Source organism: Bos indicus x Bos taurus, chromosome 10 (genome assembly GCF_003369695.1).
Source record: "Bos indicus x Bos taurus breed Angus x Brahman F1 hybrid chromosome 10, Bos_hybrid_MaternalHap_v2.0, whole genome shotgun sequence".
Lineage (NCBI taxonomy): Eukaryota > Metazoa > Chordata > Mammalia > Artiodactyla > Bovidae > Bos > Bos indicus x Bos taurus.
In genome coordinates, this window is record NC_040085.1 from 76995364 (window position 1) to 77008648 (window position 13285).

Below are 13285 nucleotides of genomic sequence, written 5' to 3' on the forward strand. Positions count from 1 at the left end.
AATGTTGCACCTGTCACGGCAGCAGGAAGCTTTGTACTTTGTGTGGAAGTAATAGCAAATGAGCTGAAAACAAATGAAGAGACACAAATTCTAGGTTAACAGCCAGCTGGATGGCTTTGTGATTTAATCATTTGCTTTTCACCCAGGAGGATTGAGATTTTCCTGAAATCTGAAAAGAACAAGTTGAAGTCATGGTGATTAGATGACTCTGCAGGGTTACAGAGAACACATATGAGTAGGTGAAGTTTCATCTCAAGAGGCCAGTGTACAAGGCAGGAAAGTACTGATGTTTCATTTCGGATTTCAAAGGAGGTTTCCTCTACTTACTTGGAGAAAAATTCAAAATAAGTGTCAATGGGATCTCAGAGAAATGGTTTTTGTTTTTCTTTTTTTTAAACATATCCTTCAGGGAACAGCATAAGTAACAATTGCATTTGTGTACCTCATATAAAGATTTCTTTTGAAAAGATCTAAAAGTCTATTACTAAAATGTGGTCAGTGAGATGATAAAATGTGAAAACTAAGAAATGGCAGATGGTTACAGAGCAAGGTGGAAACTGGCAATATTGTTTTAAAGAGTATGTGGTGGTAGTTGGTTTTAAAAATGTTTTAAAACAAATTGAAACTTAAAAGACCCAGAGAACTAATAGACTCTACTTTCAATAGCTCTTATAAACACAGCAGTCTTAAATCACTTCTGACCTTCAAACGGACATAGATTTTGTTATTGTCGATTGTTGTACTAACAGAACACAGGCCAGCTGCAGAATGAATCACATCCTCTTTCACGGAATTTAACAAAACAGGGATCAAATCTAACACGTCGTCACTTGAATTTGATTACATCACACATGTCAATAACAAAATCTTACCTCTCTTGATTCCCAAAGTAATCAAGAGTAGTTTGAAACAAAGCAGTGAGTCAGCTATAAGTCTGAAATAAACCTATTTTAAGATAAATTCCCTGATCTGGAGTCTGTAGACTATTTTATGCACATTCCAAATTCTAGATTTCTTAGAGGAAAATACCATGCTAAGAAAAATATACTAAACTCACTCTGACCAGACAGTAGAGAGATTTTAAAAACTTTAGCAAATGGTCTTTAAAGGGAAGATGGAGAAATGTCTATTTAGTTCTTTGGCCCATTTTTTTGATTGGGTCGTTTATTTTTCTGGAGTTGAGCTGTAGGAGTTGCTTGTATATTTTTGAGATTAGTTGTTTGTCAGTTGCTTCATTTGCTATTATTTTCTCCCATTCTGAAGGCTGTCTTTTCACCTTGCTAATAGTTTCCTTTGATTTGCAGAAGCTTTTAAGGTTAATTAGGTCCCATTTGTTTATTTTTGATTTTATTTCCAATATTCTGGGAGGTGGGTCCTGCTGTGATGTATGTCAGAGAGGACATACAGATGGCTAACAAACACATGAAAAGATGCTCAACATCACTCATTATCAGAGAAATGCAAATCAAAACCACTATGAGGTACCATTTCACACCAGTCAGAATGGCTGCGATCCAAAAGTCTACAAATAATAAATGCTGGAGAGGGTGTGGAGAAAAGGGAACCCTCTTACACTGTTGGTGGGAATGCAGTACATAGTACAGCCACTATGGAGAACAGTGTGGAGATTCCTTAAAAAACTGGAAATAGAACTGCCTTATGATCCAGCAATCCCACTGCTGGGCATACACACTGAGGAAACCAGAAGGGAAAGAGACACGTGTACCCCAGTGTTCATCGCAGCACTGTTTATAATAGCCAGGACATGGAAGCAACCTAGATGTCCATCAGCAGATGAATGGATAAGAAAGCAGTGGTACATATACACAATGGAGTATTACTCAGCCATTAAAAAGAATACATTTGAATCAGTTCTAATGAGGTGGATGAAACTGGAGCCTATTATACAGAGTGAAGTAAGCCAGAAGGAAAAACATAAATACAGTATACTAACGCATATATATGGAATTTAGAAAGATGGTAACAATAACCCTGTGTACGAGACAGCAAAAGAGACACTGATGTATAGAACAGTCTTATGGACTCTGTGGGAGAGGGAGAGGGTGGGAAGATTTGGGAGAATGGCATTGAAACATGTAAAATATCATGTAAGAAACGAGTTGCCAGTCCAGGTTTGATGCACGATACTGGATGCTTGGGGCTAGTGCACTGGGATGACCCAGAGGGATGGTATGGGGAGGGAGGAGGGAGGAGGGTTCAGGATGGGGAACACATGTATACCTGTGGCGGATTCATTTTGATATTTGGCAAAACTAATACAATTATGTAAAGTTTAAAAATAAAATAAAAAATAAATAAACCTAAAAAAAAAAAAATAAAGGGAAGATGAAGCCTTATTTTACCTGATTACTCAATGGAGAAGGGCTTCCTAAGTGGCTCAGTGGTAAAGAATCCACCTCCCAGTGCAGGAGATGCAAGTTCCATCCCTGGGTCAGGCAGATCCCCTGGAAAAGGAACCTAGCACTCCAATATTCTTGTCTGGAAAATCTCATGGACAGAGGAGGCTGGAGGGCTACAGTCCATGGGGTCACAGAGTCGGACACAACAGAGACTAACCAACCTTCAGCAGAGAAAAGTAACATGGGGAGGAGGAGTAAAACATTCAGTAACAAGATTCAGTTGTTTATATCCAGCTAAATAAGTTAAAGTGCTAAGCTGAGTTAGTTGGCATTTAAGTGGACAGCTAGTCTAAATGATTTAATTTGGGGTCCAATCAAAGCAAAAGAATTATGATCCTAAATCAGAATGAAAGAAATAATCGGTATTCTGCATATTAAGAAATTTTAATTCTCTAGTTAAAGAATTTATTGTAGTCTACATAGATTACATTATGGTTAGAAAAACCAGAAAGAATGTGTCTTAAAATCTTTTTGCAGGTATTGATTTATAAACACTGTCTTTTTTTTCATTATATATATTGCAAGATGGATAGATGGATTTATTTCTGTGTGGGTCGTTTAGTAAGTAAGATAACATATCAAGCCATATTTTGAAGGAAGGATGACAATGCATCAAAAAGCAATGCCATCCATGCAGGAATGACATATACATAGTTAGATTGTATTTGAGTTGATGTGTTCAAGATCCTGAATAGATTAATAATCTTTGATAACGGGTATATTTTATTTAGCGGTCAATAGGGAATAGCCTTTATTTAGGTCACATCTGATAATATAGCATGTTTAGAAATGAAGTAAACAGCCTCATTAAAAGATAATTTGGAATGCTTTAAAATTCCTAAGGTTAAAAGTACATTTCACAAACTTCCTAACTCCCAATTCTCAACCCTAATCTAATGCTGTTGTTTCTCCAGTATTGGCCGACAGCCAATATTTGATCATTGATTTTACTGGTATGTAATCTGTATAAGTTAAAGTCATTGGAGAAATTTTTCTTTAAGATTTATAAATATAAGTTTATCTCTAATGAATAGTTTATGTAAAGGCCGTGTTTAGTTGTTCTCCTCCTGGTAGGAGCCTCCGTGTAATATATATGAGTAATACAAATTTTGTTCAGTTTTTCTTCACATGATTGAGCTAACCTGCTTAAGGACCCCTCCCAGAGAGGCACTGACCTGAGATGATTCATTCGGAGGGTCTGAAATTGAAAGCCACCTTCCCTGAACACCTTTTAATGTGAAACAGAAGGTGGTCTTAAGCAGCAGTCACTGTAATTAAAGCAGTTATTTAAACCTGAAATTTAACCTGCTATAAAACTGTTAGAACATTCTGGAATATTATTAATTTCTGCATCCTCAGCGTGTGCCACAAAAAGTATTATCAGAAAACATCTTAGCCCCGTTTCTTTAAATGAAGCTAATTGAATCAGAACATAAATTGTGTTGTAATTACTTCAGCGATTCTCATCTTTAAAAAAAATCTTCCCCGTGGCAAGTTTCTTTCTTATACAAAAATGGAACAAAACTGTTGTTATGGAAACTGAGGATTTGGAGACGCTAGGACTTGGTGTAATATGCTAGAGATTGGTTAGATCTATTTGAATGGACTATGTATTTTATGCAAATTTCTGAATATTTATTTCTCTAGTCTTCCTTGGAGGAGATGATAAGACACATGCTAAAATATTGACAGTAACTGTGTGGATTTCCTCACCTAATATGCACTAATTAATAATGAATGTTTTAAATACAATTACATAAGGGAATCAAAGAGGAAAAAGCAGAGCGTCGTCATTTATGTTGTTTGCTTATGTTTCCTTTTAGCTCCTACGGAAGCGGCACATTGGAAATGATATTGTAACAATTGTTTTCCAAGAGCCAGGAGCACAGCCATTCAGCCCGAAAAACATCCGATCCCACTTTCAGCATGTTTTCGTCATTGTCAGGGTTCACAACCCCTGCACTGACAGCGTCTGTTACAGGTAATGGCTCCAGAGGTGGCTGGATGGGCGTTGGCGGGCGGTCACATCGAAGGCCCCCTCCAGCTCTTCTTTCGGAAGTGGCAATGGGAAGTCTATCGCTATTTATTTCTGCCTTTAAACTGTGCATGCGGATGGCCAAATTCACAGGATGACGTAACCTGGTGGCACTGACATTCCCTAGACATGTTGGTTAGACACCTGCTGTTTCCATTCGCACCTCCTCCTTAGGTGGTATCCTTCATCCACACCATCTGGTCACCAGCTAATTACTCATACTGCTAATTATATTTTGCTTTTGCCCTGGCAGAAGCAGAGAAGAATGATCATAATAAGTAGGGAATAGTGAAAGTGAAAGTCGCTCAGTCATGTCCAACTCTTTGCAACCCCATGGACTGTGGACTATACAGTCCATGGAATTCTCCAGGCCAGAATACTGGAGTAGGTAGCCTCTCCCTTCTCCAGGGTGTCTTCCCAACCCAGGGATCGAACCCAGGTTCTATCTGCCTCCCACTTTGCAGGCAGATTCTTTACCAGCTGAGCCACAAGGGAAACCAAATGAGTAGGGAAGAGAAGTTTAATTTTTTTTTAATTATATTTTAAAATTCCCAAACCTTTGCTTCAGGCTGACTTGATTCACTGTAACATTTCTGATCAGTCGTAGAGGCTTTGTTAAGTGTTTGGTGGAATTGTTTCCATGTCCCTCATTGATGTAGTCTCATGAGTTACAGAATTCAAGATCCACCTGCAGTGGCCTCTGCAGGAATCCTGGAGGGGATTAGTGTTGAAGAGAGTAAGAACCTGTGATGCTGGATTGACATGAGAGTCATGCCAAGAAGATGTTTTGAGTATGTTGTAGCATGAGTAAGATGTCCTAAGAGGAATCTGTCCTTTTAGAATATGAAAGTTTATTGTAGTTTTGCATCCCTGAAATTTGGGAGACAAGGCTTTGTTAATTTTGAATAGTTGTTTTTTATTTAATGTAGCCATCTATACAGAAAGTGGCCAACTTAGGCTGCTATTTGGTTTGTTGTGAAATCTACAACTGTCTAATCCTAGGGGTAAGGCAAGTTAATTATAGGAGGACAAGCAAGTTCAGGGAATAGAACAAGTCAAGGTTACTTCTACTGACTGCCATCATCCCTCCCTATTCCACAGTAACTATGTCTGATGAGCCCCGGTTATAAGCCCAGCTCTAGTTTAGGTATCTTATTTGTATTATTACCTCATTCCATTTTTAAAACCTATGAGGCGGCTTCCCTGGTGGCTCAGATTGTAGGGAGTCTACCTGCCATGTGGCAGACCCAGGTTCAATCCCTGGGTTGAGAAGATACCCTGGAGGAGGAAATAGCAAACCACTCCGGTATTCTTGTCTGGGAAATCACATGGACAGAGGAGCCCAGCAGGCTACAGTCCATGGAATCACACAGAGTCGGACACGACTGAGTGACTTAACACTTTCACGAGGTGGGTACTGTTTTAATCCCCATTTTCACATGAGAAAACTTGAGTGCTTGAGGATAGGTAATTTGCCTGAGGTCAGCTGGCAGACTATAGGCTTGAATGCACCAAGTCTGATTTTAAAGTCTTGTCTCTTAACCACTCTACCCTGCTGCCTCACTCCATGCCATGTGAAATAGGGTCTTTGCTGCCCCTACTACCAACCTGCAGGCCGTTCCAGAATTTCTCGGATGCCAAGTCTATGTGAAAACCCCAAACCAAGGAGGTCTGTAGTTTCCTGGACTCGGTGGGTAGAAACTCAAGCAAAAGAAGCCTAGATCTAAAGCCTCTTAGCAAGAACGTGGTCTCCAAAAGCTGTGTTAGTTAGGTGTAGAAGGAAAGAATTAATGCAGAACATTTGACTGTAATTGGGATGGATGACTGAGGTTAGAAACTACACCCAAGCAATGGAAACATGCTGTGTACTGGATGCCTGCAAAGGATTTCATACAACTTTGTGGATAGAAAGCTAAATCCTGTTTTGAATCATCTCTAGGATGTTTGGGGAATGGAAAGCTATGTACTTTCTTTTGAAAAGAGATTCTTCTTTTAAAGGTCTTTGTCTTAGTGAATTGCTGTCCAGTAGAAATATAGTGCAAGTCACATATTCATTTTATATTTTCCAATAGCCATATTTTTTAAAGTAACAAGAAATAGGTAAAATTAATTTTAACAGTAGATTTTTGCCCAATGTAAAGTGAGAGTCCCTGAGTCGTGTCCAACTCTTTGCGACCCCATGGACTGTATTTTGACCCAATAATAGATATTATTTACCTGTGATATCCAAATATTATAATTTAAACATATAATTTTTAAATTTTAAAAATTATTGAGAAATCTTACGTATTTTTGGACCAAGACAAATCTCGAGTGCATTTTTAATTTACAGCTCGCCTCAGTTAGGATGCTCAATTTTCATTGGAAATAATATGTATTTAGATTTCATAAAATTTGCAGTTGGAAAAGTACATTCGTGATAGCTTATTCCAAACATACTTTTAAAAGACTTTTGGAAAACTGAATCAAGTGACAGTTTTTAAAATGTAATATGATTTAATACCCCTTGACCATACCAGCCACGTTTTCAGTGCTTAATAGCCACTGAAGTGTGTCCAGGGCAAGTCTGAATACACTGATATAAGGAGGAAAGATGTCTGAGCCGTCTTCAATACTTGAGTGGTGGAGGAAGTGATATCTGTTTTATTCTTTTCAAACTCTCCTCCCCAGCCTGAGAATCATGATTTTTGCTTGCTCTTTTTTTCCTCTCTCTCATTTTTAATCTCTTAACCTGGAGACCGCATATTCTTAGCCCACCTTGTGATGCTGGATGCCTTTGCAGGAGGACACTGGACACCCCAGCTCACAAGACATGGGCTAGCCCGGAATTCCCTAGTTGCCAAGCTTGCTTGAAGACCCAGTACACTGTGAATTTTGGAACTATAGTACTAGTGATCTTTTCCTGTTAAAAACTTTGGGTACCTGGGTTTTTCTCAGTCCTTCTCAAATTCAGGTCGACGTGTTTCCTGGGGTATGTGGTGATGCCAGATGTTTATAGGCCCAGAATAACTAGGGTACCTCGCTTGTAGTCTTTAATGCTTGGGAAAGGGATGTTAAGGTTTATTTTCTCACGAAAATGTATTAGGAAGTAGAATGGAAAATTTGTACCAATTTTAAGATAAAATGTGGGTCTTCAAAGAGTTTTCATACATGTGGGGTTTTCTCATACCCCAGTCCCTCCCCCAAAGTACTAGGGATATGAATTCATAGACCTCTTTCATTAGGGATACTCTGGTGGGAAAGCTTGGAGATACATTTAATTTATACAAATTTTATTTAAATCTACTTTTAATTGTATCTGTAAGAGATGTAGTTAGAATATTCAAATGCTTTTCCTCATTTAAAGTCTCTTGTTCCCAGCTTTCTCCACTGTGAACACTCGACGTTTATTTCCTGACATCCACTTGGTACCCAGAGTGTGGACAGTTAGTTCCTCGAAGGAGTGTCTTGCTGTAATTGTTAGAGAATTCTGGGGTCAATACAGGCTAGAGATACAAAGAACGTTTAGCCAGGAAGATAGGATTCAGTGTATGTTGCGTAGCACAGATGGTGGAATTCAGTGGCAAATTAGAAATAATTCTATGAGTCAGGGGTGGATAGCGGTACAGATGGACACATAAACACAGGAAGGACGCTGGCAAGTGCAGTGAGAAGGCTGTGTTGTTGGAGAGATTAGCGGGCTGTAGAGGCCCTTGAAATCCTAGGCCTTCAGACAACGGTATGTAAATAGACTTTTAGGAAAACTTACTCATTGTCAACATGCAAAGTAATTTATATACAAAAACGTAAAATTTGGAGTTTATTGTTACTCATTTATTTTTCACTAGTTCTTTGCAGCCCTAATCAAAATATGCCTAGGCAGTATTCTAGGCTCTAGGATTTAACAGGGGAGCAGAGAGGGGGAAAAAAAGCCCGATAGTGAATATGGAAATGAGACTCTGAAATAATGTGTGCTGTCCCACCCTGGGAACTATGATAGACTGTTCATACAGGAAAAACTCACTAATCCAAGTTAATTCCAAAGTCTAGTTAACCTTGAATAGACATAGCCAAGAACTCAAATTAATCTCTAAGTCTGAGTACTAAAGCTTATCCCTATACCTGATAAGAGAGCCCTCTGGTCTCTATTATTTTACTTGTGTCATTACAAAGAGCTTAATTGTCTGATTTCAGTTGACAGAATAGATTAGAAGCAACAAATCAAAAAGATGAACCATTTAGTGGCAAGGATGTACTGAAAGCATCAATAAGTGATGACTGATAAGGTAGATACAGAAGAATGAGTCATGTTTAATGTGCAGATTTAATAAGCATAGCAATCCAAGGTCATTTGACTTGGGACCAAACAACCAAATGTACGCCATTCACCCCAAGGGCCTCAATTTATAAAAACACAGTGCAGAAATTTTACAACCATTGCTTTAAACAGCTAATGAATGGATGGATCTAGGCATTGATCATCAAAGACTGCAAATATCATAAAAAGAGACAAATGTGTGTCTCATAATGGAAGAACACAACCCCCTCTAGGAATCAGCCTTAACCCTCTTTCCAAAATTGAATGTGAATCTGATCAAACATCTAGAGAAGCCAAGTTGCAAGAAATATAAAAGACCACACAACATGTTTTTATTCAGGAAAATTCAGGCTCTGGACAACTCTGGAACACATAGCCCAGTTTCTTCAACAAGTACATTGCAAGAAGTAAAGGGGAGGTGAAGTGAAAAAAGTAGAGGAGCATTAACAGAATTCAAAATTTTAAGATAAAATTAATTGTATGAACCTTATTTAGATCCATTTCAGGCAGACTATTTAAAAATTTTAGAACATCTTTAACAGTTGAAAGTTGCTTTTTGATGAAACTAAAGAATTATTGCTAACTTTAAAACTAGTGTTGTAATAAGTAGTTTTAATAAATACTCATCTTCAAAACAGATGTTAAATTGTGGTCAGGAGCTATGTTTAGGAAGTAGATATATATATATTATTCCTCTTAGGAAGATTTCCATATTCAGTGGTTAAGATGTAGTAAATGTTGAAATGAGTTAGTATGATGTAGTGCAGAAAGCACTTTGAACCAGACCAGACCGTTAAACATCTCAGATCTTAAATTTCCCTTTCTGTGCAGTAGAAAACTGCTTGACCCCAAGTTAAAAATGCCCTAAGTATCTGATGTAGGCAGGGAAGTGTGGTATATATACATTAAATGACCATGCCTTTCTTCTTTCCTTCTCTTGAATAAAAATAAACAAATATGCAAGCTTCAACTGTGCGTCTCACAGTTGGAAAATCAACTGTGTCTCACAGAAGAAAAATCAAAGTGGGTCACGTGGTGAGATTCTTTCAGAAAGTCTATCCCAGCCATCATTAATCAGCATCCTTCTTGTCCCGTGTGGCTGACCTTCCTACAACAAGATTCTGAAAATGTCCCTCTTGGTGCTGAGAACCATTTAGGCAATATTGAGACTCCCCAGCATAGCCGACCACATGGAGGTGCTGAAAACCATTTAGGCAATATTGAGACTCCCTGGCATAGCCTGCCACATGGAGGTGCTGAAAACCATTTAGGCAATATTGAGACTCCCTGGCATAGCCTGCCACATGGAGGTGCTGAGAACCATTTAGGCAATATTGAGACTCCCCGGCATAGCCGACCACATGGAGTCCTTCAGGTCCGGCCTCTCTTATCCCTCAGCATCCGCTGGCCCCTCTCCCAGTCCTCCCATCCCCACCCCTCCCCCATCATGGGGCTACTTAATAGCCCTTCCTCTCTGCACATGCCACTCTCTGGGCAAGAGTGCCTCTTCTCACACACACCCTGGCCCACTTTCATCCAGGAATGCCTGCTCTTTTCTCTGGCAGGGCTCCCCTGACCTCCCAGGACTGGGTAAAGTATCTTTCCTGAGTGTTCCAGTAGCATGCCGAACTTTCCCCAGCAGAGTGCTCAGCCCAGCAGAGGTAGCCCCACACCAGGCTTTGAGCTTCTGGAAGACTGAGCCTGTGACATCTCACCCTTGGCCCTGGCATATAGTCAGGTGTTGGTGATTGAAGACTGTTAGCAGTAGAGATCCCACAGGGAGGGAACGGTGGGTACCCATTTGTTCTGCTGCTCATCTTTCCTGGCCTTTGCCAAGGTCTGCTTTCTTGGAAAGCTCCCCAAGCTGGCAGTCTCATCTGAGCTTCTAAACTCGACAGTTTTGATGCTAAGTCCCCTTCCTTTTAAATGTCATTCTTTATTGCTGTTGCCATGGTGCTTCAGAAGTTCAAGAGTCTTACTCTTCTCACTCTTTTTCATTGAGACCTCTGTTTAGATGTCTCTGCAACATTCCCATGTATCAGCTTGCGACTTCATCCAAGGTCTTTGATGCCAGCAAAGGCCCAGGCCCACTGGCAGCAGCCTAATGGTGATCTCTTTGGCTGTGTGACTCTTGTAGACTGTCCCGTTCGCAAGCACCTTAAGAGGTGGAAATTTAAAAACATAGCCCCAGGGAGTAAATGTGGTCTTGTCACACTGCTGGTTATCCAGAAGCTCAGATTCCCATCCTGGCTCACTCTAACAAGCTCTGGGCAAATTGTTGTACTTCTCCGAATCTGTTTCCTGGAGAAGTGAAGAATGTGTACCAGCTGTTCAAACGGAGGTTCAGGGATGTGTCAAACGACAGAGTGAAAGAGAACGCCTTCCTGGTCCCTCAGTGGCTTCAAGATGAGGGGAACAGAACAGATTTTTGTGTTAAAATGAATATAGATACTCTTCAGTGGAATGCAAAATCAAGATGAATGTTAAGATGAAACTCAAGATTCTGTTGACAGGAGTTTGAGGAACCCTGACTTCTCTTAAGTATCTTCCCCCCACCCACTGCTAACTTTCCATAACCCTTTCAGCCTTTGATCTTCTGTCTGTCATCCAGATAACCCACTTGAGTAGATAACCCTCCTAGTCCTTGACAGTGCTGAGCATGTAAGGCATGGCTATGATTTTAAAGAATGCATTATTTCTCAAGAGATACAGTATTGCATACTAGGCTAAGTATGGCCAAGAAGCTCTTTGGAATGTGCTTTTAAAAATAGCAAAAGCCATTTATAATTAATTCATCTCAAGTATCTATATATAGCACACTGAAATTCTAGAAAGGCTTCTTTTCTTATGAAGGCAAAAAAAAAAAATTCTTTCTACTTAGCTTAAAACAGACCTTATTATCAAGAGTTCAGAATTGGTGGCATCTAAATTAATGAGCTTTTAACCTTGTAGAAAACCTTGAAAGTTAGATTTACCCAACATAAAGCCCTTTGTTGAAAAGAGCATTCTAGGGTATCATCTTCCTCATCTTCTGTAAGGATTCTATTTCTAATGATGCAAAGCTGATTTTAGTGTCTGTATCATTTACCTCCCTACCGTGATGAATCACTGATAATTATATGTTAAGGGTTCAGGTTTTTTCCCTCATAGTTCATTCTTGAGTCTTCTAATTACCGGAGGGTTTTCAATATATGTTTGTCTAACGTTCTATTAGCTAATAAATAGATCTATTAGACAACCCGTGAATTTAAGGGGCAAGTGGATGCATGGTGCCCATATCAACACTTTCTGCTAAGCATTTTTCTCTCCTTGTTTAAAATAAAATCTCTGCTATTTCTTGAGAAAAAATAATGATATGAAATTAGCAAGAGAAGAAATTGTCCATTTAAAAAGGAAAGATATTAAGTATTTCTGGGTCTTTCTGGGATTCCTCTTAGAAAAGCAAGTGAATCTGGATTTTAGCATCATCTGCTTGACTTGAAAAAAAAAAAAAAAAGATCAAATTAAAATTATACAGCTGTCAGCATTCAAGCCAGACAGTTCACATTAGACAGGAAAAACTGCCTTTCTAATACTGATGTAATTAGCTATCATGCAGATGGAGGTTTCTGTGAATTCTCATTGCCAGTTAGAAAATGGGATGTTGCCTGCCACCTTTCTTTGTCATGAAATGAACTAGGTAGTCTTTTTTTATTTTTTTAATAAATTTGTAAAAAGCCATTTTCAGAAATAGGCCACCTTGTGGCATATTCTGACAAAATATATAATTTGTCTCCTGAGGATGCTGATTTTTCTTTATTCTGCTTTCACAAGCAATAATCATTTTTGGAAAAGTGAAGCCAAGTATCTTCAAGCAAACCCTTTAAATAAAGAAGAAATTGTGCAAGTTTAATTTGAAAGTTGCATGCTCTTTGATTATGTCCTTTTGATTCTGAGAATTCTAGTGAAACAGATTTTGTATTTTTAGTACAATTGCATAATTGAGTCACTTTTAAATAATTGGATAATTTGAAAAGAGGATGTTTGATCTGTTAGAATCATCATTTCCAGTCCTCTCAAACTTTCCTCAGGTCCTAGAAGGAGATCTTAAAATATGATATAAAACACACAACCGCCCCACTTTCATTTAATTCCTGTTGTTGTTTTAGAAAAAACTTAAGTCCTTTTCCTTTTGAGATTAAAAATAATAGATTAGTATAGATACTTGTAGATCCTTGTCTTGGACCCAGTTTTAGCAATATAGATGCAAAGGAAGTGACTGGAACAGGCTTTCTTAATTCAATCTTGCTTAAAGGAATGAGAAAGGAACATATTTTCCTCACCAATTGTCAGAATCAAATACCAAAAGTAGAGAATTTGGACTAAAGAACAGCTTCATTTAAAAATATGATTTCAAAGCACTGTTGGTTCAGTTCAGTTCAGTCTCTCAGTCGCGTCCGACTCTTCGCGACCCCATGAATCGCAGCACACCAGGTCTCCCTGTCCATCACCAACTCCTGGAGTTCACCCAGACTCACATCCACGAGTCAGTGA

The 13285-nt window shown here is 38.9% G+C and overlaps 1 protein-coding gene across 10 annotated transcripts in view; it reads left to right on the forward strand.

Moving 5' to 3' along the window:
- SIPA1L1 (signal induced proliferation associated 1 like 1) overlaps positions 1-13285 on the forward strand; it is a 520426-nt gene that overhangs the window by 434128 nt on the left and 73013 nt on the right. For all 10 annotated transcript variants that reach the window (XM_027552312.1, XM_027552311.1, XM_027552318.1 and 7 more), the window contains one exon: positions 4244-4401. In XM_027552312.1, the coding sequence (XP_027408113.1) occupies positions 4244-4401 (158 nt within the window). The remainder of the gene's footprint in view (positions 1-4243; positions 4402-13285) is intronic.